This window comes from Rousettus aegyptiacus, unplaced genomic scaffold, assembly GCF_014176215.1.
Source record: "Rousettus aegyptiacus isolate mRouAeg1 unplaced genomic scaffold, mRouAeg1.p scaffold_m13_p_9, whole genome shotgun sequence".
Taxonomy (NCBI): domain Eukaryota; kingdom Metazoa; phylum Chordata; class Mammalia; order Chiroptera; family Pteropodidae; genus Rousettus; species Rousettus aegyptiacus.
Genome location: NW_023416312.1, coordinates 3483557 through 3510435, shown reverse-complemented (window position 1 = coordinate 3510435; position 26879 = coordinate 3483557). Strand labels below are relative to the sequence as shown.

General features: G+C 38.3%; 1 protein-coding gene across 3 annotated transcripts in view; it reads right to left on the bottom strand.

Annotated features, from left to right (window-relative positions):
- The window catches only part of GLRA2 (glycine receptor alpha 2), a 167942-nt gene that overhangs the window by 101516 nt on the left and 39547 nt on the right, over positions 1-26879 (bottom strand). For all 3 annotated transcript variants that reach the window (XM_016119133.2, XM_016119121.2, XM_016119149.2), the window contains 2 exons: positions 24221-24288; positions 16099-16322 (listed from right to left, as the gene is read on the bottom strand). In XM_016119133.2, the coding sequence (XP_015974619.1) occupies positions 16099-16322; positions 24221-24288 (292 nt within the window). The remainder of the gene's footprint in view (positions 1-16098; positions 16323-24220; positions 24289-26879) is intronic.

Here is a 26879-nt window from a genome sequence, read left to right as displayed (position 1 = left end):
TTCCACCATTTCTTTTTTTTATACTCAAGAAGATCGTCCATATCTCCTGCTCCTCAATTTTTCTATACCTCAGAGACTGAGGAAGGAAGTTGAGAATCAGCATATGTGGATTCCTTTCCCAGATTCCTTCAAACTGTCTCTGTCCTCTAAGCAAGACCTTAAAATCAATCAGCATTCATCTCCTTATCAAATGATGGGGTAGGAGAAAATGATGCTTATTCCCATTTAGCTCCAGTACTGGAATCTCTGTTTTTTGCAAGTTCATTGCTCCAATTCTGTTTATTTTCTCTGAAAAATCTTTTTTTCCTCCAAAGACCCTTCTGACTCTGGCACTGCTACTGCCATTCTCTCTTGCCGTTGTGGTCATTTCCGCTCTCCTCTCCCTGGATCTCTTCCCTTTCCTTTCTCTGCTTCATTTTATACATTCTATATAAGCCAAGATAAAACAAAAAGTAGCGGCCTACTTATTTTAAAGAAAGAAAATGGGATTTGAAGTGAGATTAGACAAAGAATCTGTGCCGACAGTTTTCAAAATAGTTAAAATACAACAATGAGCAAGAAAAGCAAGATTCAAAACAGTGCAGTGTAATCTCAATTATGTAAAAATATATTTTCATTCTTGGAAATAAGCACGACACTATATTAAAGAGTAGATATTTTTGGTTGGTGGGATGATTCATATTTTGTTTTTACTCTTTATTCTCCATGATCTGTATTGCCAAGTATAGGCTATTCGAAGATGTCTTTCATGTAATTAAACATGCCTTCAAACAACAGTTGAAAGGTAACATTACAAAATTCTGTTTTATTCAGCACCCTTCTACTATAATTATAATCTTATTTTTAAAAATTTTCCATAAACACGCAGTATTTCACCTTTGTCATTAATATGTTACCTAGCTTCCGTAGGCTGTTCTAAGAACACAAATATCATGTTTCTAAAGGTAAAAAATATTTTTGAGCTCTGAACAACAGACTTAAAAATAACACGTTAGACAGGAAAAATGATTTTCAATAATGGAATTCATTTGGAGATACAGATATAAATATAGGTATTTAGATTTTTTCCCCAGCATAAAAGGCTTTATTTTTTTTTGGAAAACACAATTTTATTGGGATTAATGCCATGAACCCTTTAAATGAAGGTAGAATAAAAGGGGCAAAATGAAAATCTCTAGGAATAAAATTTTTAAAAATCTACATTTTATTAAGGGAGACAAACTTAAAAGGCCGTATGGGTTTAAAATTGTTATTAACACAATGAGAATCTATTTCTCTCCTATTTTAAAAGAGGAAGTATTTTCATCAAGCAAAAATATGTTCATCATGCAAAAATAATCAGTGTGCATGTGCATAATTTAAGTGAATCAAAACCAGAAAATCTGGAAATTTCTTGCTTTTGAGAAATTAGAAAGTAGTAATAGTGGAAATGAATACAACTTCAAACGCATGCCACGTGGAATTCAATTGTATTTTGTTTGCTATTAGAAACAATTCAATTTTAATATTCTTAATCATAGGCTTGCCGAATATGACTCTTCTGTGAAGTGACCTTTTCACATTTATTTAGGGAGCAGTGGCCTCACTTACAATTATTTCTGCCTCTGTGGCAGATCTAACAATCATACCGGGACCCAGATATCTTGAGGTCAAAACCATTACCAGTATGGAAAACTGCACAGAGAGAAATTCCCAGCAATTGTGAAACCGTCACTGAATTTTGTCTCAGCTAGGAACTCGGCGGGTATTTCCCTTCTTCCTTATTTGTTTTCTAATTTCCTTTCTAGATAGGTTTAGTATTGGAGCCCAGTGGGTGCCACTAACGAGGAGGAAAGTTGACAGCTCCGTGGTTTACTAAATTATGTCATCATCTGAGCAAAAAGGAAGCGATTGTAAAGATCTAATCGATCCCTTTGTGGTACTTTATGATGTCTAGTTCAACACACATCTAAAATGCAGACTTGCCTTTTACTTATTTTTTCTTCTTCTTTGAAGTTACTATGAGACAGAGTAAAAATACATAAGTTCTAATTTGTAGCGTGATGGCTTTTCCATCTGTATTCACCCCTTTAACCAGCACCCAGATCCAGATTTAGAATAGTCCCATCGCTCCAGAATGTTCCCTTGTGCTCACTTCCCAGTCAAGAACCTTCAAAAGTAATCACCACTCCTTTTATTCTCTCTCTTTCTCAAAAAAAAAAAAAACTCTATTTTTTGATTTAAAAATATGATTTAGGGGAAAAATGAGTTTATTATTATTATTTTTTACAGAGATGCAGAAATTGCATCAAATAAGACTGACACATATAGCATTACACTAAAACATGAACGATTTTTATCTCTTTTTCTCTGGATCCCCATCTGTTTTTGGTGGGTCTCACAGAAAGTATTTTAATTGAAACTCAGATTGTTTGCTGGCAGACACTGCCTACAGCATGTCAGATTTGCTCTCCCATTTCCCACAATCTAAACTATTAAGGCAATTGCACCCGAAGGCAGCGAGCTGAGGCTGCCCATCTTCCATTTGATTTTTGTTAAAGAACTCATTTCCTGAAGCATTATCACACATTCTCCCACTGTCACTGTGGCCGACATTCAGGCATTCAGGGTGCCCCTGATCCTGTTTGCACAAGAGAAGGAATAAAATGTCCTTAGAGAGAGGCCTTGCTTCTTTACCGAGAGTAAGAAGGCTGAGCAAACATTTCAATTTTTAAAGGCAAAAGAAGAAAACATAGCACAGGAAGCCAGTCTCCTAAAACCTCACTTCCCTTTCTTAATACTCTCCTGTTCGGTTCATCTTGCTCGTAAAAACAGCTCTTGAGTTTATATCATACTTAAAGTTCAAATGACTGATAGATCCAGACATTTCAGTTACTTTTACAGTTTTTGAAATCAAATTTATATCTTTATATTTTTATTTCCTTATTTCTCCCCTATTTACAATGCAAGATCCACAAAGCCTGGGATTCTCTGTTCTTTACCATCTAAAACAGTGCCTGGCACAGTATAGGTAGTCAATAAATATTTGTTGAACAAATGAATGAATCTGTGCCCTAAAGCTCTGTGGGAGAATTTCAGGCTTTTGTCCTGCAGAAATGGGAAAGGATAAAGGGTTTAGAAGAGAGCAGCCCACTCATCAGTGCCCACAGGATGCTGCCAAGTTACAAGACAGGCAAAAGAAGCCAGCAAAGCTTGCCTGGTCCTTTCTGTAAGATGCTAACAGATTCCCACTAGACAGAAGCAAATGATACTGAAGGAAAGCCAGGGGACCGGATCCATGGCCAGAATTGTTCTCACATGGCTAGAAGGGTACAAATTAATCATTTAATGTTATGGTGGACAGACGGCACCTTGATTCATAAAGGAACTACTGGTTCATAAGGAATTCGGCAGTATTAGAATTGTGAGTCTATTCCCAGTGAAATATTCTCGAGGGGAAAAAATAGCCATTTGAAGAGAAAATGAATTTTCAGATGGAAATACAAATTTTAATGAGTGATCTGCTTGCCTAAAGCAAAGATTGCCAGCATACTATTTTGAGAGATTTAATTCTAATGGTTACAATGGTCTGTCTTATTTGGAAAGGAAGGACGAGGGGAAGCTTCTGTGCTTTTCAGAAGTAAGAGAATCTCGAGTTTATTGCCGTTGTTTCATTGTTTGAGGACCACATTTAGCACCTTCTGCAGCATGCTACCAATCCTGAGCAATACACATATATCAGAAAGGGTAGAACCTGTGGAGCTCTTTTAGAATTAAAGTACTTACTGAGGAAAAATTTTAATGTAATGATGATAGTATTAATAATCACAATTCCTGAGCACCTGCTGGAGATCCAGCACTCTCGTTATTGCGCAGTCATGGAGAGTACCATCACTCAAGGCAAGTAGCATTCTCTCCGGTTTTTTTTTCCTGAATAGTTTTTATTTTCCTTTATAGTTGGCATACAACATTCTCTATGTTTTTGAGATGAGCAAATCGAAGTTCAGTGAGCTTAGGCCATGTTCCCAAAGTCACAAAACCAGTAAGTGACCAAAGTTCGATTTGAACCCAACTTTCTAACTGATGTCAAAGTTCATTCACTCTTTTCCACTCTACTACATTTCCTCTTTAGAAAAAGAATCTGTTTCTAATTTATCATCCTCTTTTGTCTGTGAAGCCATCACAGTGGGTCAGAGACACCTTGGTTGCTTTATACTTGCTCAGTGATATACCCTTTCATTTTTCTCTGGGCATCCAGATTTCACATGACCTGGAAGACCCTCCAATCTCCCTGGCAACCTTGCAGAGGAGAAGAATCATTGACTGTGGATCCAGGGAACTGGGTGGTTGTCCAGATTACCCATAAAGGGCTCTTTGACCTTCACTAAATCTCCGTACCTCATTTCCCACCCAAAAGCCCATGTCGTTCAAAATGTCTGTGATTCCTAGCTGTAAGTGAAGGTGACCAATTTAAAGGATTTCTTATAGGGTGTAAATTGCACTCTTGAATATTTTGAAAGCCTTAAGTGCAAGTAACAATGCTCCTTAAACTAAGAAATTTCTGGCAATCTGAGTATATAGGTTAGATATTTATTGTCCCCATAGGACTTGGTCAGCCAACATCCTAGAACACAATCCGCTTCTCCCCCAAGAACATGAGGACAGCCTTACTGTACTGTGTAGGTCTGTCTAATTTTTTCGCTCAGTCGTACCTTGAAATTTCTGAACCATGTGACATTTAATGTCAGAGAGATTTGACAGGATGCATCAAGTATCGAACAAGAGTGTCATCTTAACCCATCTAGACCTTAAGTGAAATTAGCCTGGGGGCAAGTTAGAAGTCAAGCTAAAAGTGCATCGTTAATACAACCCACACATGGGAAGAGGGAGGAAAGAGGGAGTCAGTAGATTAAAAGACATTATCAGGCTGGATGTCTGATCAAGATATCCTTTAACAGTGGGTTTCAATCTCTGGTGGGCATAAGTGTGATCCGAGGGGTATGGTGGGAATGCAGATTCTCAGGTTCTCTGGATAAGGAGCCCAGGAACACTTTTTAAGAAACACTGTTTCAGCATGCTCCAAGGGATGACTTTAACTGTTATCAACGTGATAGACTAAAAGGAGGAAATTGTGAAAGGGAAATAGGAAAGAATTGAGAAAGGGGTCCGTAATTTTTCAGTAGCGTGAGCACTCTTTGGGAAATATTATTTTCTACTTGAAACCAGGGTAGGACAATTAGGCTCAAGTAGGCTTCTAAGTGACTGGACCAGCAGTAGTGTGATAAGGGGGGTTAATCAAAAGCCTTGGTCACAGTGGAGAGGCACACTGGGAAAGTCAGAGCAGTGGAACCACGGTTAGTCCAGTGAGAACCGAGACTTTGGTAGGTGTGGCCGACAGGGAACCTAATCAATATACCCAGTAATACAAGTAAATGTGCAGAGGCAGGTAATGGAGCTCCACTCAGGGCGGTGGCAGTATTTGAGAGCAGTGTCTCGGATCTCTGACTAGAAAATCAGCTGCAGAGAGATTTCAAAGGAAGTCAGGGAGGTAGCTAAACATACATTGGATGAACGTCAACTACAGATTTACAGAAGCTCATGATGCTGGTCAGGGAGGAGGACAGAATGCGGAGGAGGACTGTTCCAGGTCCTTGGTGAGGAGGGTTCAGTGTCACATGAAACCACAGCTCAGTTCAGTTGTCATCTAGTGCGTCCATTCAGCAGTTTTTGGGGAGCATTAATTGGGCACCAGGCATATGAAATATGTGAAAGAACAGTTTCTCTGTTGAAGGAGATTGTGGTTTAATATCATTGACATATATGTTTTTATATATTCTTTTAATGGATGATATCTCAATAGTTCTGCATTTATTCTTCAACTTTTAAAAGTTGTTTCGAAGTCCCCATTTAAAGAATCCTTCCAGATTGTGTAAATCAGACATACATGAACTGAATCAAGTAAAGGACTTTTAATTACTCCTCGGTGCCTACCTAGATAAGTACTGACTAGGTAGAGCAGATAATCTTCCCTTGCAGACCTAAGACCTGAGAGAACAGCCATTTGGGTCTATCAGGGAAGTATGACTTGCAATAATCATTTGATGCTCCCAAATCAAAACCCGAGATACCCACAAAAAGATCTTGATCCACAGAGAACAAAAGCCTGGTTTGGCTGGGCAGGCAAGAAATGAAAAATTTAAACTCATCTTCTGAAAGCCCTGTAATTAAATGACTGCTTTGAACTCATATGAGGAATAGGGAGGGTCCCACTCACGCCAGCCCTGTGCTGCCGACCTGGCCCCCCACATGCATCCATGTGGCTGCACCTGGGATGGCTGCCCACACGAGTAAAGGCTGACAATTCCCCGTGAGTAAATTGTTAGACTTCCAGAAAGATCCCAATGTATGTCTTTGGCTCAAACTCCTCCCAATTCTTGGCTGCTACATATAATCAACTAATAGACATTTAGCTAAAGGTTCCCATGACTATTAAGATCCAAATCTAGGGAGAGAATAGTGTTTCAAGTACTGTTCAGTCATTTCTTCCTTTGTGTACTTGAGTTAGTAGAGTCCCTGATTCCCGATTAATATCCCCAAGAGCAGACTTTGATACTGAGAGTGTCAAACAGAAGGCTGATACTGGATGGAAACAGGGCTCCGTACATTGTGGCTATGGCACCAGATAGGAATTATTTCCTTCAACATCGTCTACGGTTGAATCTAAACCCTAGGTTTGTCCTAAGCAGTGCGCTTAACTCTGTCCTCTTAGTTAATTCCAAATAAGTATAAGACCTATTTTTCCCCGCTGCCCTTGGGATGTGGAGGAGATGAATGGCAATGCTGCTGGTTCGTCAGCTGTCCTATTCCTCTCCCTTGACTGAAATGCCAGCGGCTGACTAGGAAGGTCCGTGTTTACCAAACATTATAACGGCATCACAGAAAATACCCATATGCATTGAGCACTACTAGCTGGGAAGGACAAAAATACAATATCTGCTCCCATCTGTGCCTGGTCCCTTTAGAAAATGTGCACCCATATGGTTGGCCCGTGTTAATTAAGTCCAAATGTGGATTGCGTTCAACTTGGAACGCAGCTGATAAATCTGCAGCTAAAACTTTTCCAAGTGCTTTGATATTTCCTGAACGAAAATGTTTTGAAGGTGTTGAATAGGAGAGGGCTAAATTAACACCACCAGCAAGTGCTCAAATTACCAGAGATTCAAATAACCAGTACCGCCCACATTTTCATTACATTTTAAATTTCAAAGTCATTTCACATCTAGTATGTATTTATATACAAACGGTCATGAAGGTGAATTGTTATTAGCCTGCACGTTAAAACGATGAGGATGGACTTGTCCATTCCGTGCGCACTGTGTGTTTATAGTTATTTAACCCTGGCATTGAGGCAACAAAAGAGAGAAAAGCACTGTATAGCAATTTTCTTAACGTTTTGTTTGGGATAATTTTACTTTTGGCAAAACAGAAAGAGAACAAGTACTCATATACTACAAATGTGGTTTTTAGAAAACTAAAGTAACTTTGTGTCTGCCGACAGCCAAAGAGCAAAGTTGTGTTACTTTGCTGATATTTTGCTGCAGTGAGAATTCTATTGTGGTAACTGGGGGAGAGTTGTTGGCTCTGTTTCTGGTGGCAAGGGTTGGAGAGAGAGCAGAGTCCTGGTCAGATACTAGGATGGTCCATCCTTGATTCAATAACACATCGAAATGAAGCACAAGTCCTTAGTTTACGCTTAACAAGCAGCTGAAGAGGTCACACCCAAGCCATTATCTGAAAGAAGTCTCAACCATCACTTCTGTTATGACCTACATGCCTCCCGAAGGGAGAAAACCCAAAGCAAGGCAACCCATCTACTTGAGACTAAGCCTGAAGGGCAAGCGAGGCCTGAGTGATTCAGGTACTGAGGAAGGAAATGTCTGTGTGTGTATGGATTAGGGAGAATATGGAGAACTGTTTCTTCCCTTTCCTCCTCTTTACCCTACAGCCAACCCAGGGTGATTTCAACATTCATTGAATGTGTAGTATGAATTGGAATGGAGAAAAACTGCAGATCAAAGCAAGGTCAAGTGTCTTCTCATGGTCACTTAAGTAAGATGGCATTTGAATCCAATCTTCCCGCACCTCTGAACTGGTATCTGCCATACCCCTATAGCATTCTACCTTTAATCTCCTAGTTCACTTAGTTTACTTAATGCTTCTTATCCTTCATCTAACTGCTTAAATTTAGCAAAATATCCCTACAGAAATGAAATATCAAATAAAACATTTGTTTTATTGTCCTTTGAAAGGAATGAGCAAAGAGATATGGGATGGCCTTGCTCTGAGTGTGTGTCACGTGTGGAGCGTCACATAATTATATGTCCTTAATTGTCTTTAAATGACTGTCCACTGATAAATGGCGTACCCTATTCAGTGCAGATGTTGGTTTGCAATTTCGAATGCCACAAGCAAGGATAGACTTGTTGGAGAGACCACTGAGCTTTGAGGACGGACAGTTTTTTCCCATTTAAAATGGAGCACCTTTCCTTTGGATTATGTGCTATGAGAATGTACTAAAGTAATTCGTGCATCTCATAAGAGCCGTGGTGATATTATGTTTTTATTATGGGATTATAGCCACCCAGGGAGCCTTTCAAAAGCAGCACTATGGACCAGGAAAGAGCCCATGTCAACATAAGTTGAACAGGCTCATTGGGACCTCTGAATGTCCTTTGGCTTCTTGCCACAAGGAAACTCAGGTAACAAGTCATAGATTAGCCCTGTGACTCTGACGGCTCTAATCTGCCTACATATCTAATTAATAATAGTTCTAGTCAGCCAGTTTTCTATAATTGTCTAAAAGTATATAAACACATAATTCATGAACATATTCTAAAATAATATCTCATGGATACTGCCACTGGTTGAATCAGAGGGTACACATGACCCACTTTGCGATTAGGACATTTTTCAGTAGGGTGTTCAGTACTGAGTACTTGTCCTTGTGTAAACTCTATGTTGAATGGAAGGCTGCCTCTTAAACTACAGGTAGTCTAGTCTTCCCTACCCTATTCCAAAATCAAGTTCTTCTCCTCAGGAATTGGATATTCACTTTGGGAGAGCAATGTTCTAAGATCTAAAAGTAGTTTGAGTTAGACATCTTAAATTTAAGTCTCCTGTTACTTATTCCCAAGCCCTAAGGGATGTGAGGGACCCATTCTTATTTCCTCATCCTAAAGGAATTGTGTGATTAGGGAAGGAGATCATTTAGACTGATAGACTTAAAATGTGGTATAGCTAGACGTAGCCTCAGACTTTGTCTAATCTCCTGGTTCAGTCTCATTTTATAGATAAGGAAGCTGAGACTCAGAATGGTAAACTTGATGGGGTTAGAGAGACTGTTCATTAAGGCCACAAGATACAGTAAGTGATGGAGGGACATATGGTCCTCCCCATGCCCTTAAGCTACCTTCTTCGTATTCTGTTCTTTGCACTATTACTTCTAGAGCAAACTCTGATGGATGTTAATGCAGTGGGAAGTTACCAGAGGCAGACCTCCTGGTTGCTACCGATAAGGTGAACAGTCAAGGACAGGTGGTCATGGCAGCTGCCATTATTTCTTTGCAGTTTCCTTTAATCCTTCAACAAGGGTAAGATCCTGACTCTCTTGCTTTTGAACCAATATTATGCCCTTGAGTGTATGTGTATTTCTGAACCCAATCAGGAGCTCCAGAGCTTTTCAGCACTTTAAGAGAGTCTGTCATGTACAGAACACACTTTCTAGACTTTAACACTTTTAACCCTCAGCCACACCTTTTTTGAAAGCCACTCTCCAAAAATACCCCCTCTGCACCACTTAGCTCAGTTCTCGCTGAATCCAGCAGTGAGTGTGCATGCCAGCACCTCCCACCCTCCCGATCATGCTCGCCTCTAGGAAGAGTGGAATCGTTGTGGTTTCCATGGCATTTCCTAGCACTTCTCTGAAGCTTCACTGCTTAATTCTGATGTGGGTGCTTATGTTACAGTCATTAATTACTGCATTAAATCAAGTCACAAAACTAATGAGGATTTGGACACAGAGATGGAAAATGAGAATGTAATTTTGCCTGGATTATAGGATATAAAGATAAACATGGTCCAAATAAGCAGAGAGAGAAGAAATCATAGCTTTTCATAGTTGCTTTCTAACAGAAATATGGGCTTATGTGTCTCATCAAAACCGAGAGTAAGATAATCAAAGTATCACCATTGGTAACGTTTAGGCAGGGCTTCGTCCACTGTGCATTTTATTTTTGGCTCTGACGTCTAAATAGAGAATGTGCTCTTTTCCTATGCCATAAAAATCATTCTATAACTAAAGTTAGAATCTTTTGAAGTTCTCACATCAGGCCTTAGGCTGAGTCAAGGATGGGAGGCTGTGTGAGAAAAGTTGGCTTTTCATGTGCGCGGGTGCAGTGGGCCTTAGACAGGGTCATTTGGAGAGCACTGTTGGATGTCTGTCTAGAAATCTACACCCCACCTCCTCTCAGTACTGCCTGTAGTCTGTCACTAGCAGGAGAAGCCATGCTAATCCTTGCGAGTTCTCTATTACAACCCAGGTACGACTGGGAAGGCAGAGCACTGAATCCTCAACACCTGGAATGATGAATGGGCTCAAACAGGATTTGCAAGCAGATCATCCCCAAATGCCATAAAGGACTAAGTGTCAGGTTAGATACAGTTTAATAATGAGGGGAGCAGATACCTTGGTGATATTGGGTACTGTTGTGGAGTGACAGTCCCGTAAATATTTATGGTTTGGAGGACTTTCTGCAGTTGGAGAGTGGCATAAGGCCCTCTGGTCATTTAAATAAGAGGACACTGAAGGCGAACAATATTTTTCTTACTAACTTGGCTACAGACATACCCATTCTGGAGCCATGCTATAAACCTTGCAGCAGCTGTTAACATTTGGAAGGTCATAGCTTCCTTGAGAAAGATAAGACCTTTTCCTCTAAACAAACAAAAAAGAATTTAATTCCGTAATACATAAAATATGCATATGCTTTCAGGGGAACTCAAGGACCCCTGGAGTTTGCACCTAGCCCTCAGATTAAGCACCCCTCAAGTAGTGGCTCAGTCCCATTCTTAATGTCTGGAGTTTATAAGGATCTATCTCGGTCAGTTTATTCTTTGTCTTAAGAGTCTAGAACAGAAAGTACAGCCATTAAATTATAAGAAGATAACAAGGGGCCCGAGAGTAAAATGGCAGTACCATTTTTGACTATCTATCCATATATTACATTCTACTAATAGTCTTAACAAACTCATCTCTTTTTTAAAGCTGAGGAAATAGAGGTTCAGAGAGCTGATAAATTTTCCGAGGTTACGCAGCTAGTCCTGAGGCCAGAGACTCAAGCCCAAGGGTGTTTGACTTTAAAACACATGCCTATTATGATGTCAGAAGTAACCAGGACAACATTGACCATCATAAGATTCAGAGTCTGGGCCCCAGCTGTACAGCAAGCTGAAAACTGTGAGATGAAGACCACCTTGGCGCTGACGTGGAGTACACAGTAAGTAACATGAAATCAGCGGCACAGTGCTGGTGACCAAACGTACGTCCACTGCCTCCGATGGGACAAAAACAGTGATGTAATCCTTAACATCCTTCCTCAAATGGTAGCCATTTTGTTTGTCACATTACATGGAGGAAAAGGTGACTAAGTTGTAGTAAACGTGATTTAAGCTATGTAGGGAAGAATTTCTGCACAATGTTAGTCATATTATTAACATTGGCTCCAAAGAGAGAACATAAAATTTCCTTCTCTGAACATATTTAAAAATAGAATGACTTTTCAACACATTGCCTGAAGGTAGGGAGTTGACTTAATGATTCTCTTTAGCCCTTTCATGCCTGGCATAGTAAAAAATTTCAGATAATAGATATGCTATATAAGCTACATGTGCTATATAAAACTATCGAGTAGATCTTCCTATTTGAAAGTCAATTGTTGTACCTAATTTAAACAATCTTTTCAGACATTTGTAAAATTTGAGGATACTTTATGTGCTCATCTTAAATCCTATCTCTTTCCTCTGATAGTCCTTTAAAAATTGAGTCTCGAAAAGGTTGGTTCCAAAACAGCATGCTTTCAGATTTATATTTGTTTTTGTCTTTGGACTTGAGTTGAAGTAAATGAAGAATGAAAGTGGGATAGGAAGTAATAGCACTGTAATAGAAATCAAGAGCTTTGCTTCTTGTCCTACCTTTCCTTTATATGGGCTCCATTATTTTAGCTCTCCTAATTTCTGAAAGAAGCCACTTCCTCATCAGTAAAACAGGGGCATTAGATTACATATTTTTCAAGGCAATACCTTCAAATTTAAAAAAATCAGAATTCCGACAGAAAATTCTAAGAAGACATGGGAAGCGAAGGGGAAAAAACAAATATTAGCAAATATTTGTCACGTGGCCATATGAGACAAGCTAGTTCTTTCCAAAAATGCTCACCTTCTCTTTTTCTTTTCATGTTGCACAATATGTCAAGATGCCCTGACTTCTGCTGCAGTTTATTATTTTCGATTCAAATCGAAAACGTTTGAGTAATAACATGTACGAAACTCAAGGCTCACTCATTATACCACTGTGGACTCAAGCCTTTTAAAGTAACAGGAATTTAGAATTTAAAGTAACAGAAATTTCAAATTTAGAATTTGTACAAAGCAAGATGTGTGTCCTTGTTTACACTTTCAGCATTGATGATCAATACTTAATGGGGTGGGTCAAACAAAAAACTTTAAAAAAAGACAGAGCAGGATCAAACATGTTAGGGAAGTGAATATTAAAGAAGAAATGAGAAGAGGTTTGGACAGTAATAGATTGGATACATTTTGATCAGCAAAGACTGTCCTGCATCACTGGGTAGAAAATTTTCGACTGAGCCAAGCCCTTTGGTTCCTGTTTGAAAGATTTGTTCGAATTTTATACAGTACCCCAAGTTTGAATTTTCAGGACACTTATGGAATTCTGGTCTACTGCCCCCTCTTTTCTTTAACCCCTGCCTTTTGGGAAACATATCTAAAATCTTGGAAGTGTGTTCTTGCTGGTTATGAAGTCAGCGGACTGCATAGTTCTCTCTGTGTTTTGTTTTGTCATCAAAGCCTTGGGCTTTGGTTTCCACGCAGAGCTAGTTCGACCTCTGTTCCTACAAAGCTAGAATGCATGGCATTGTTTCTGGATGGAATGCTATCAGCCATTTGCTTTAGGTTTCAGGTAAAAGCAAACATAAAACATCGCCACAGAACATTTTTTTTAAACGTGAACTGATGTTTAAGTAATTATTGAAACGCGAGGATGGAAATAATTCATGATTTTATCTTTGGTGCTGTTGTTATATCCCCTCCTCGTATCTTTCTTCACTCTCTTTGTTCTATTTGATTTCTCCTCTCCTCACCATTATTCATGGCTATCGAACGTACTATCAGAAAGATATTTTCATATCAATTTTTTTTTTACAGCTTAGTATGAATCGAAGCCAATGAGTTTCCTCTCCCAGGGGTATTCGTATTGTAAACCTGAAAGCAGAGGGAGTCCTTCGCAGTGGAACGTCAGAAGGGCCTTCCCAGCACCTTTCAGATGTCAGAAACTGTAGCCCGCTTTGCCTTAAACTTGAATTTGACCTGGGCAAATGTTAGCACTAATCACTCGCTGTCTTCTAGTTAAATTGAGTCTAGTGACTCAAGTAACTAGAAGTGTGGATGCTAACCCCCAAATTCTAACAATATTCAAGTAACAATTCATTTACAGTTAGAACTACTTTTCTTTTCCTTCTGTATTTACTCCTACTATTTAATTTATCTCGTGTACCTTCCTCGCTAGACTGGAGCCCTTCCAGGATGGGTGCCACGTCTTATTCAACTCTGGATCTCTAGGCCCAGGACAGTGTCTGGCCCATTGAAAACCCATCCAGACAAATAATTAGATTTCTGCAGTTCAAACATGCCAAGAGCTGTGTCTCCCTCAAATGACGCGCCCGGTTCTCCTACACCAAGGATCTTTCCTCTAAATTCATAGAATACCCACAGTGAAGGGAAAGCTGAACCATCCTGCCACAGGACAAAGTCCACTCAATCCAAAACAGTTGTTATGGTGTTTCAGAGCCTGTAATATGCTACACTTGTTACCCGAAATAGAAGAATTGCCTCTGCATCTAGATCTGGGGAGCATTATATTCCTCATGGTTCTAGAATGAAAACGCCTTCAGAGAACAGAAGGAAAAAAAAAACTGATTTTGTTTCAGCACTGCAAGATACCAGGTATTTACTGGAGCAAATGCCACCCAAAGCCCAGAGGGTTAGTTGGAGCAGCTGATGCCCGTGCTGCTTTTTATAACTCTCCATCCCTGTACCATGCTCTACATATGTCCTGTTTCATCAGGTCACACATCATCTTAGGTTGCGTCCAATACTGCATCTTACACCAAATGCATCACCATGTGAAATATTCTGTTTTCTTAAAAATTATTTTAAATAGTAAAGTTTCTTGAAAATAAAGTAGGGGGATTTCCTGGTTCTTTGTGCAAGCAGTGACTCTGCTACTTTTTACAAATGCGGTGCCTCTTTTGTTCTACAAGACATAGAATAGGGGCTGCTAGCCATCAGTGAGCTGTGAAATTACCAGGTTAAGAATGGAATATGCAGTACAGACTAAATTGTATCTAGGGTTGTGAAATGAAGTTTTAATGATGGTGAGCCTGCAGACTTGTGAAAATGACTCGCAAGGACACTAGCTACTTTTTGGGGGGAGGGGGAAGGTAATAAAATTGTAGAGAAAGGGAGAATTTTATAAAGAATCTTTAAAATATCAGTATTTATTCAATATATTAGATATCTCTCATATTGATACACTGGCATGGCCTTTTGGGAGGGGTTACAAAAGATGCAAAATCCAAATATCTTGCCTTTAAAGAGCTTTCTAATTAAAAAAAATGTATTAACTTTAAAATTCAGACAGCATCATTTCATTTATTGAGCACATACTCTGTGTCATGTATCATGGCTAGTACTTTTATGTACTCTATATCAGGGGTCAGCAAACACTGCCCAACAGACAGAATCTAGCCCACTGCCTGTAAATAAAGTTTTATTGAAATGGTTTGGAGTATTGCTTATGACTACTTCAGTGCTACAGTGGCAGAGTTGAGTAGTTGAAACAGTTGAGACGGTCTGGCCTGAGAAACTAGAATGTGTATTATCTGGCCCCTTACAGAAAATATTCGCTGACCTCTACTCTATATCATTCAATCTCACAAGAATACTCAGAGATAAATGTGGTGTTTCCCATTTTAAAGTAAAATAACTGAGGGTTATAGGTTATGTAACTGAGTTAAGTGGCAAAGCTTGGATTTGCTTTTAGATTTGTCTGATCCCAAAAATCCACGTTCTAATGCTATATTCATGTACAGAAATAGTCAAGAAATGAGGTAGGAAAAAATGAGAGCCTTACAGATTCACAGAGAAACCGTTACTAGAATTTAAACAAGATTATTTTGAGCGTGGAGTGATAAAGATTCTAGAGACGATCGTATTTGAACATAAAAGTAAAAGTGGATCTCAGGAATTGTCTATCCCAAGCTCAAGCCCCAGAAAAGTTCAGAGATTAAGTTCACATGTTTAGTTAGAGGCAGATACGGGATTAGAACCAGTTTTCCACTAACCCAGCCCAAATGATGCTGTCAGTGACCATGCCGAGGCATTGACATTTGTATGTGCGGGTAGGGGAGTTGCCTAAATGTTATAGAATGGCAGAATAGTTTGAGATGAGAATTTGTACATTATGCTCAATGATAATTGAACTAAAGGGCCCTTCCTTTAACTGAATCAATGAAAAACATATGTGTGCAGGTATTTACACAACACCATCACCCATGTACCATCCTACCAAATGTATGTTTGTCATAGAGAATCACACTTCTGAGGCCAAGGATTCTCCAGCACTCTCACCAACTGTAAGATTCAAATGATAAACAAGAGACCACGAAAGCCAAATGTTCACATACATCTTGCCATGCAGAACCAGGCAGCGGTAGGCCAGGAGAAAAATGGAAAAGTGAACAGGTACAGCCAACGGAAGCTTACCTGATACTGTAGAGAACTTTGCCATTTTTTGAAATCCGAAGCAGTTTATTGTCAGTAGTGACATCGTGGAAGTTGGCACCCTTCTCATTGGCAAAGAACAAATCTGGTTTCCAAATGGAGTCCAACATCGATGGGTCCAGGTCCAGGGAATCGTCAGGGTATTCGCTATATGCCAGGCGTGAATCATTCCACTGTTGTCTCAGAAAAATGTTCACTCGGTAATCCTACAGAAATGCCATGCATAAGACTTACTTATTGTGCATTCTGGCCCAAGAAGCCCATTTGCATCCCCCCTCACTCTTCTCCCTGATGTGGTGCAGTGCTGTCGTCTGAGTAAACCAGGCTGTATATATCTTGGTCAAAAATAAACCACTTAGTTCTAGGAGTGGGAACAGAGAGGAGAAAGGAAGAAGACGCGACCAAACCAGAATACTAATCGAACAGGTTTACTTGTTTAAAATTATTTTCATGTTTAAATTATTCATTCTGGAAGGAAATAATACTAACTCAAGCTGATTTTGTTCTAGAAAAAGTTAATGATGAGTACAGAAGGCAGTCTGTGATGGTGGATTGTCAAATAGAACTAATTCATTTTCCGAATGAGAAATGACATGATCTCTTTTCTAATTCTGCTCAGACGTTCTTGGCAGCAGAAAACCCACTCTGTACTTTTGGTAGTGAAAATCTTATAAAACTCTGACATGATGGGGCAATATTTTTTAAATTTATCCACATAAATGTTAAATGCTTTATGTTGACAAAATAATTCCCTCACAGCTACTTTTAAAATTCCTAAATATTTTATCAGTTCTCTGAATGGGTCGTATCTATAGTAGTTGACCTAATGCTTCATCGAAACAGATCTTTTTCATGTTCTTGTAATCTGAGCTCATTCTGACGAAAGTGTTTCTCCCTGTGGGAGCCTCAGGTACACCCTGTCATTTCCAATTGGTCTGATAATTTTCTTCTGTGCTAATGAATCTGCTTGGGGTAGTGACTGCTTTTCTGGGGATTTCTACTCAAAGGTCTTTAGGTTCATGGAAGCTTGTTAGTTCACTTGACAGAGTGGACTCCAACAGAGGCTTAAACAGTGTTCCCTAATCGGGAGGGACTATGGTTCGGAGATAATAGTTGTCCCTTCCTTCCGCCTGTTGTCACTTGGGGTAATATATGCTCATTTCTTCTTATCCTCTTTCCTTTACCTTTTTCATCTTCATTTGCTCCATTTCCAAATCTTTGGCACCTGGATTTTTAGTCTTGTTTACTTTCCTGTAATGGTGACTAACTTGTCCTAGTTTGCCTGAGAACTACCTAGTTTTAGCCCCCAAAGTTCCATGTTCAGGGAACGTACTCAGTCCCTGGCAGTTAAAAAGATCAGGGTGTATGGAAAAGAGCTTCAGTCCAGTTCCTTCTACCTACTACTAAACTATCCAAATTCCCACGAATTCTTTTCAAATACAGCCATCCTGATGATCAGGCTGATAGCGTGTTTTGAAAGTGGCAGTTCTTAGAGTGCCCAATATAGTAGGCCTGAAGAACACTAATAATCAAATAGTTACTAGTTTCTGAAAATCAGTCATCAAAACCCAGCTTGTTTGGAAAGGCCGAAATATGTATACATACACACACATATATACATATAAACCTTAAGTTTGTCCATTGTACACTATAAGAACTTTCTGACTTGGAAAATTTTATGAGCTAATTTTTATTTGGGATTATACCGGGTCTGCACAGGTCATTCTCAGATGTAAGAGGGCGCTGTTGAGTCCAGCTGTGGTTCCTTCCCATCCTCTGTGTTCACTGGGTCTCCCCACTCTGCCCACCCCCAACCCGTGAGTGAACCAAGGGAATGAAGAACCTCAAAGTTCACCCCATCATGAATTTTAGAGTTGTCCAAAGAGACCAGAAGGTTGTAACTGGAAAGAGATGACCAGGTCTGTGTTTCACTGGCACTAGGAGTTACTGAAAGCTTTGGAGTTTTGTGTGAGAAAAGAATGTGTCATTTGTGGAAAATCAAAAAAAAGGGAGCTATCAAAAATATAATAATTCCATATAAGTGTAAACTGGATATATCAACTACGAGATTTTTTTAGGGTTTCCTGATGGGGAAAAAAAAATGCAGCTTCCAGTTTGACACCCACTCCTTTTATTTTCCTTAAAGTAAGGACCAGTTATCTGTAACAGATTTTGGTGCATGAGGTTTATGAGCTTGTTTTAATCAGAAATAGGAGAGAAGAGGACCTCGTCCCTTAGCCAGTTCTGGAGGCAGAGAAACTCTTAAGTACGGGATGTAATAACAGCTGGAAATAACACAGGCGAATGGGTTAAATATCTTAGACCATTGGGAGGAAAACAAGCCCGTCCCCCCAAGTAATCATAGGATGGGAGAGGCCTTGACAAGCCAGAGTATCTGGCAGCAGAATCACCAAGAGAACATCGCTGTGATCCTCCCTTGAGCCTGAGAATGATTTAAAGATACGTATTGAGAAATTCTAGAGAATTTACATTTGCGGCATACAATATGAAAACATTGACCTTTAAAAAAAATCTCAATATAAATTTTCCCAGTTAATTTATATCTTTTTAACAAGTCTTTCCCATGAGTATTTTCCAGTGTTTCCTGGTTTTCTATTTTGAATTTTAAACAGATGATAAAACAGATTTTCGCAGTATTAGAACTTTAAAAAGATCACTGAATCTATCATAGCATAATACAACCGTTAAATGCATAACAGTTAATTGAAAATAAGTTAATCCTATTTGTAAACAAGGATAAGTAGAAAACTAAGAGGAGAAAATATATTTTATAAAAAAATGGCAGCAATTATATGAAATAAGGTCTTTATTAGATCTCTTGGAGTTATTTTCTGTAATACGTAGGAATTAAAATTTTTCATAATTTCGGTTATGATGATATACACGATTCTAAAATAATTAAGAAACCTTAAAACCTATTAGAGTAGAAGGAGACACCCAAGGATCTATAGTAGATAGCCGGAGAAAAGATTTTCTGAGGCTATGCCTCTGTGATTTTTTTCCAGTTCTTTATTTTCAATGTAAGGTAGAAATTTCACATGTGCGATTTATCTATTCATCATCTCTTTATTTACAAATAGGTTCATCCTCTAATGATATTCCAAACCACAGGAGATAGTTATGTCGTTCTGTAGTTTTTCTTTGTCTTAATTTTTGCTTCTAGGTTTCATGAAATATTAAAGGGGAAGTAAATATTATTGAGAGACATGCTTAAATGAAGACTGAATTTTTTTTTACATTGTCTCCTCTCTCCAGAGGCAGATTCTACTTCAAATAAATATTTCCTCGTATCAAGATTTGTTCTTCTATAATTGACTATCTGGGTATTGGATTAGATAATGGAAGCATTCAAATATGTATATGTGTATATGTGTTTATACACACACACATCTTATTTTTTCAAAACCTATATATAAGTCATACAATCTTTATTGTTAACACAGGTTACACAAGTACCTACATTACATACTATTATTACTTATAAAATTTTAGAATTTCTAAAGCTTCACTTTTTCTGGTGTCTTCTAATACTATGTTGATGCCACAAAGATTGTTTCCTTAAATTGAAGGATTTCGGAACTATTATATTTAGTCTGATATTTGTAGACAGAGTTCCACTCTGCATCATACCTATTCTTATTAAACCTTCCTGTTACTCTCATTATTTTTATATGTATACATTTTTTAATCCAATTAGATTATAAAATTATCAAAGACAAGGGAATGCTTTATTGATTCCCCGCCGTGCCTGTGTGGCACTTTGACTTTAACCTCTGGTTACACAGCAGTACAGTTTTCATCTTTAGTCTGCCAGCTTTGATACAGGAAGTTAGCCTTGAATTTGAAATTATGGGGAGGCGGTTACTTTATGACGAATTCCGGCTTTAACATTGCATTGTTAATTTAGAGACCAAGGTCACCTTATATCGCAGTTTAACAAAATGCCAGGCTTGTGGTAGATCCTTGGTTCTTCCTTTAAAAGTCAGAAATAAGCAATGTAGCTACCTGCTATTCCCGATAAGTTAGCATCTCCTTATGAGTTGCTTATGCAGCTGTAGAATGAAAGGGAGCCCATAGTGTCATTTTAGCAGTTACAGCACAGCATGTATTCTTACAGGGAGCTGTCTACCTCTTATCCAGTTCCTCAGGACTGTGATTTCAGATCAGAGATGAAACAACTCTTCACTCTGCAGCAGTAACTGGCAGAGCATGTGGAATTTATCTTTTGGGGCTGAGTTTGGGGAGCCAGAATCATATTCTGGGGATCCTCGCTGAGTGGTCAAATTTTGTACACTTTCAGCTCTTGCTCCTCCCCTCCCCCCAAATCTCTTAAATGAGGAGGGCGTCAGGATCTGGCGCTGTAGCGTGGGCAGTGTTCCAGCACGCACAGGTCCAAATCACACTCTATCCACCCACATACTTCGAAGAGTCATTAGGACGCTTTGAGGAGACTCTTCTCCATTTTCTGCTGGCCCAGCCCTGGGGAGAACCGCATGCAGATGGCATGCAAATACTCTTGACTTTACTGACATTAATATTCCCAAACTATGCCTTTAAATCAGGAAAGAAGGGATTGCAAATACACTCATTCTTTAAATTCATTTGCCATCAGCAACTAAAGAAAAGGGGAAAAGAAAAGGAAATGGTAAACTGACATTCTAAAAACAATATATAAGCTGTCTCATTATATATTCCTTCCTACTCTTTTGGAACCACAAAAGAAAAAAAAACTACTGAATACTCTTAATACATGGTCAGTTAGCAATGACCTTCAACAAATCCCCGACTCTTACTGAACAAAAGTGTGTATTTTGGAATAATGTATATCATCATAATGATCCATCAAAATATTTCTTAGAATAACACAAATCTGTTGTCCTGTGAGCACACATCTTCAACACTCACATAGCAAAAGAGTTCGAGGTCGTTTTGAGTCTCTAAGTGAGCCTATACTTTGTAGGCAGGTAGTACCAACAATAATTTTGTGAGATTTCATCAAACATAAGAAGGGCAGATCGAATAGCACCCTAGGAAAGCCATGTTGAGTTCTTAAAACAGATCATCATTGTCTCTTATTTAGAAATAAACAAAACAAACCCCCAAACTAAAGTCTCCAAGAATGGTATCGGTGTCATGGGGTAAGAGTGGGACATGAGGGAAGACAGGAAAATCATGTGTAGAAACTGAGGGTTCTGAAATTTTCTTGGAAAAATTCATTCTAGAAAATGTAGAGAAAGCCAAACTGTTATTCCCCCAAAATAGTACTAATCAACATTCTCAATGAGTGCGTACATTCCTGTACATGAAAGTGAAAAGTTCTGATGTTTGGACTCCTCCCAAAGGCAGTTCAGGAAGCATCTCTTTCTGTTCAACTTTTTTTTGAGTCAAATTTTATGAAAGTGTGGGTAAATTCATGGATGGTAGAATTTCAGGATTTCGGTAAAGGAAACTCGGGCTGTGATGACCCTGTGTTTGTATCAGATAGACTACCAGGCAGGGCCTCGGGGATCTGGGAAGATAAGACCCTTTCAAGGTGGAGCAATTCTCATGTTCTTATGAGCATCTGAGTATTTAAATATCAATGCCTCAGATCTGGGGTTGGCAACCTATGACCTGAGGACCAGATTTGGCCACAGCATGATTTTGTAAGTTTGTTTGTTTGTTTGTTTTTATACAGCCACATCTATTTGCTTACTATTGTTTATAGCTGCTTTTATGCCAAAAGGGCAGAATTGAGTAGTTGTGACAGAGACTGTCTGAACTTCAAAGTCTTAAGTATTCACAGTCTGTCCTTCTACAGGAAAAAATTTGCCAGTCCCTGCCCTATATGGCATGAGGATCTATTCTTTGATTTAAGCATAATAGTGTTTCAAAAAATATATTTTTTTAGTTTTATAGAAAAGCCATAATCAAAGAAACTTAAAAGCCAGATGCAGTTTGTCATTACGTCAAAAGGTAAGAAATAAAAGAAGCATAATATGCAGTACTCTTCTGACCATGCAATTCAGTATCTCATACAGCAGAATTGACAGGTCATTGATATTACACTTGAGCAATGATTTCCAAATTTTCTCATAGAAAACATGACAAAGGACACCTTAATAAGTGACCACGGGAGCACCTAAGCAACCCATTTATTAAACACCTTGAGTAGCTATTAAAGACATAGGAAAACAAGAATAGCTCTAATTTCCATGTTCATCTCCTTAACTATTAAGCTTTTTTTGCATTAATGAACATTGAAAAGGTGTACATTTACATTTTTGATTGAGGGTAAAATGCAATGAAGAGATTTAATTAAAGCAACTTAGAAGTCTAATTAATGCAATCAGCATTAGGTCGTGCAAATATTGTCATTGAATGCCATTGTGTAAAGCTGGTGACAGTGATTTGGGCTACTGGAAGATTTGCCCCTCTGTTATTGGAGTAAAACCAAGAGGGGAGAGACAGATACTGAGTGCCAAGCCTAGAGTTAGATTATTCTTTTCATGTTCAGTTTTTCTTATGAGTTATTTAATAACCCTATCAAAACTATCTGGGTAAGATCGTTAATGCGCTACATCCTGTCAGAGCCCCAGAAGTCTCATTTCTGGACACTGCTGTGTCATAGTAATATTAAAATGCGTATAGTAGGTTTGCATTATATCTAATTTTGCCAGTGGAAAGGAATGATAAAAGAGAAATTATTTCTAGCATGAAGGACACCAGAAAGATCAATAATTTGTTAAACATGATCCTAGTAGCCTAAAAGAGAAAATTCATAAAAGCAGGGGAACACTATTTTTTACTTGTCAACGGCATAATGCTCATTATTTCACTTCTTGAGTGTTTCTAGGACATCAGCAATCACAGTACTTGCTCAAGCTCAACTATATTTTCTTTTGACCTCATCCAAAATATGGGTATATGCTTTATATAGTAACGAAAATTAAAGCCAGGCAATTGACTTAGGACTTATAATAAATTATATGGGGACTAAGAAAAACAAAACAAAAACAAACTCATAGAAACAGTGACCAAATGGATGGTTACCAGCAGGGAAAGGGATTGAAAGGGGAATATAATCAATAATTTTGTGATAAATATATGTAGTGACAGATGATTACTAGAATTAATGGGGTGATTACATTGTAAGGTGTAAAAGTGTCAAATCACTATATCGTACACATAAAACTAACGTAACCAATATAGGATTTTTAAAAAAAAAAAAAATCTAAATAAACAATGTGATTGTCACACTATATTCTAGCACTGTAACGCTACTTATCTAATAGGCTGTGCCACAGGCAACATTATACCATGACATTGATGAAAAATCTTGGTGAATTTTGTAGTATCTCAAATCTTTTTCATGTACATGAAATATGTTTGCATGTACGTTATGACGAGCTTTTAATATTTTTATGTTTTTTAAGCCATGCATGTGATGTAATTGCTGTGGACTTGGGACTACTTTTTATTGCCAACAAAACTGCATGTGTGTGTTTATTGTAAAGTCAGCCTCCTTGGCATATATCTTAAATGTTGCATATCCGAGGCTTAACTATGTTAAAACTTCCATTATATGAAAAAGACCGGCTATAAAAAATATCTCCAAAACTTTGAAATTTATATTTCTGCAACATTGGAGATATAAATCTTTAAAATACCCTTGCTCATTACTGATAATTCTACCTAAATCTAACCAAACATCAAGTGTTTTCAAAATTTCTCTGGCACAATAGATAAGACTATTGAGTTTTAACTCATGAACACTTGACTAATGACTTTTAAAAGTGAAAGAGTATAAACAATTGCTTTCTAGAGGTGAGTGGGCTTGGAAATTGGTACTCAGTAAATGTCCCTCAAATATGCAGTGATGCTCTTCAGTCACACATCCCATTCCTTCACACCACGGCTTCAATGCTCAGTCCCACTCACCATTGTAGTTTCTGCTATTGACCCAAAGCTGTTGATAAATATGTTGCAGATAACCTTTACAGGAGGCCCTGCAAGTTGAACAATAAATAGAAAATTTGACAGGTTGTGTTCATGGCATAATCAAGTCACGTTTTTCTCTTGCCAGTGGCACTGTAGCACTTACCATGGTGGTTTCTGTGACTGATCCAAAACTGTTGATAAAAATATTGCAAGTAACGTTTACTGGAGGACCTGCAGAACGCAATAAGAATATTGCAATAGACATTGAAGCAAAAATACAGCCTCATCAACATCTGTGCAAATGACTAGAAATGAAAACAAAATTAAAATGAGATTGTGAAATTAATGTGAGATTGCAAAAAAATAAAAAAGTTTTACCCTGAGGTTCATAGCGATAACATCCCTACCAGTATTTTGAATAATGACAGTTAAGCAATGATAACTTTTACCCCGAAGAATTTTGGATTTCGAATACATAAGCTGAAGACCGTTAGACTGAATTCACTGTCAGTAGTTGCTCTCATAAATGCTTTTTGGGTGGGTAGCTTTCCTTGACCTTCGGCTCAGGAACATCATAGACATCAACAGTGGGCACCCCACAGTGATGAAATAGCCCGGGTCATGAGTTCAAATGGTGTTGCATTTTGAACTGTGAAGGGTCAGGAACGTTCACCTCCTTCTGCATGTCACCCTTTGAAAAATCAGTAGGTCTAGTTGGATTCTCTTGATACCTCTGAATTTACCCCATTCCTTCTATAATCCTTTTAACCCCAATGAAAAATGATGTACAGAAATACAAAAACAAAGAAAATAAGCTCATTTTAAGAAATAAACACAGAAATGTCACTTAATGTCCAGATTGTTGTCTCGGTTTAAATATAGCATACAGCGAGAGTTATTAATACTAGGTATACTTTGAGCAAATAACCTATTTTTTTTTCTCCAGAGACCCAGGGACTAGCTCTTTTTCCCTCTTGCCCTTTGACTGCCATCCAAGCACTCATCGGGCCAGACTCTGCTTAGCTTCAGGGATCAGATGAGATCAGGTGTGTTCAGGAGGCATGGCCACAGACACTTCGCTACTTGACAATAGATAAATCACTCTGATGATTTCCGGTTTTATGTTTTGCTGGGAAATATGTTTATTGCCCTCATGTAGTTTCCCCTTAATGCTTTCTGAGATAAGAACATACTGCCACGAACCATCTATTCACTCAACCTCTTTCCCCTGTGGAAGTCTGTCTCTCTTCACTCAACAGAGGCTCAGCAACCGGGTACAAGATGCATCCAATTGGTTCTGTACCCACCAAACCTCAAACGCTGGTGGCAAAACATAGCTGTGGTGGGCACTTGAGCATCATGTCTTTAACTAAAAGTCCACGCTGGGTTCTCAAAATAAGGAAAGGAAACTGGGATTAAACATCTAAATTAAATCTCCAGGAAGGACTTTTGGTAAAAGGAATAAGGAGTTTTGGTAAAATATATTTTAAGCTCTTTTTAATATAAATAACTTTTCTGTATTTAATGAAAGAATCTCAATGTGTTTATTTAAAAAAAAACTGTTTGCAAACATGGAATTACAGGCACCACTATATGACCCAAACACTTTTCACCACTAAGTCTTGTAGTTCACCCCCTCTCCTCTTATTTCAGCGTCTGCCAAGATGACTTCTCCATGGTCACTTCCTACTCTGCTTGATTCTGTTTCTCTTTTTTGGTTACTCAAAACAAAACAAAACAAAAACGAGTCTTTCTTGACCATAAAATTCTATTCTCTAACAAATATATTTTTCTGCTTCTAAGAAATGAATTAGACAAGGTAGAAGGCAAGTCATGAGAAATTGTGTATGTTTGCTTTATTTTGTTCTTTTTACAATGAAACGTTTCCTTGTAGATAGTCCAATTCAGGATGGAAAACTGTCATGAATTTTTTATATGCAAGATAGAAATTGCATTATGAGGGCAATGGGGAAGAAACAGGAAAAAGAAATATCTTAATAGGAGAAATTGGAAAATTCAAAGGCAGGTTGTCTTGTACTGTGCATTTTCTGCTTCTATGGCCTCCCCAACTAACTCAGAAGTATTTAGAAGGCTGGGTCATACCATCACATATTTGTTTTTTTTCTTCCCATTAATTGGCAGTGTGAGTATATTACTAGAACTCAAAATACTTTTAAGCTACCACATATCGACGTACTGTACTAAGCATATTAAAATTTATCTAGTTTAATCCTAACAAAAGAATTGTTTTACTGCTCCAGTAAATGTTTTCAGATGAGGAAACTGGGGATTAGAGAGGTGAAGTAATTTGCTTAAAGTCATGCCACAGTAATTACAAAAGCTGAGACAGTGTCTTATCATTCCGATTCCAGAAACTTAACCTTTCAACCACTTTGCTGCATTCTTACACGATATCCTCTCTCCCTCCTGACCAGCCAACCATGGTATTTTCCATTGCTTTGTACATTTCTGGGATAATTTCACCCTTTATGTCTGACCTCTTCAATCTTGGGCTTTGTCTCAAGATTCATTTGCGTTTGGATTTCAAATCATCAAAAGAAAAAAAAGTGTTTTTTGATGAGGGCTTAGTGCATGCATATAATAAGAACCGACCCATGAAAACCTCACTGTGTGCCCGTGAGTGCCTTATTTCATTCTTCAGTAATTAGGTGCTACCATGTCTCCCATCTTATAGATAAACAAACTGAGGCATAAAGGTGATTTATTAATTTTCCCAAGATCACAAAGTTTGTAAGAAGTAAAAATTACCTATCTCTAAGGACACTTTTTTTTTTTTTTAACTACAGGGGTAAAAGGCCTGT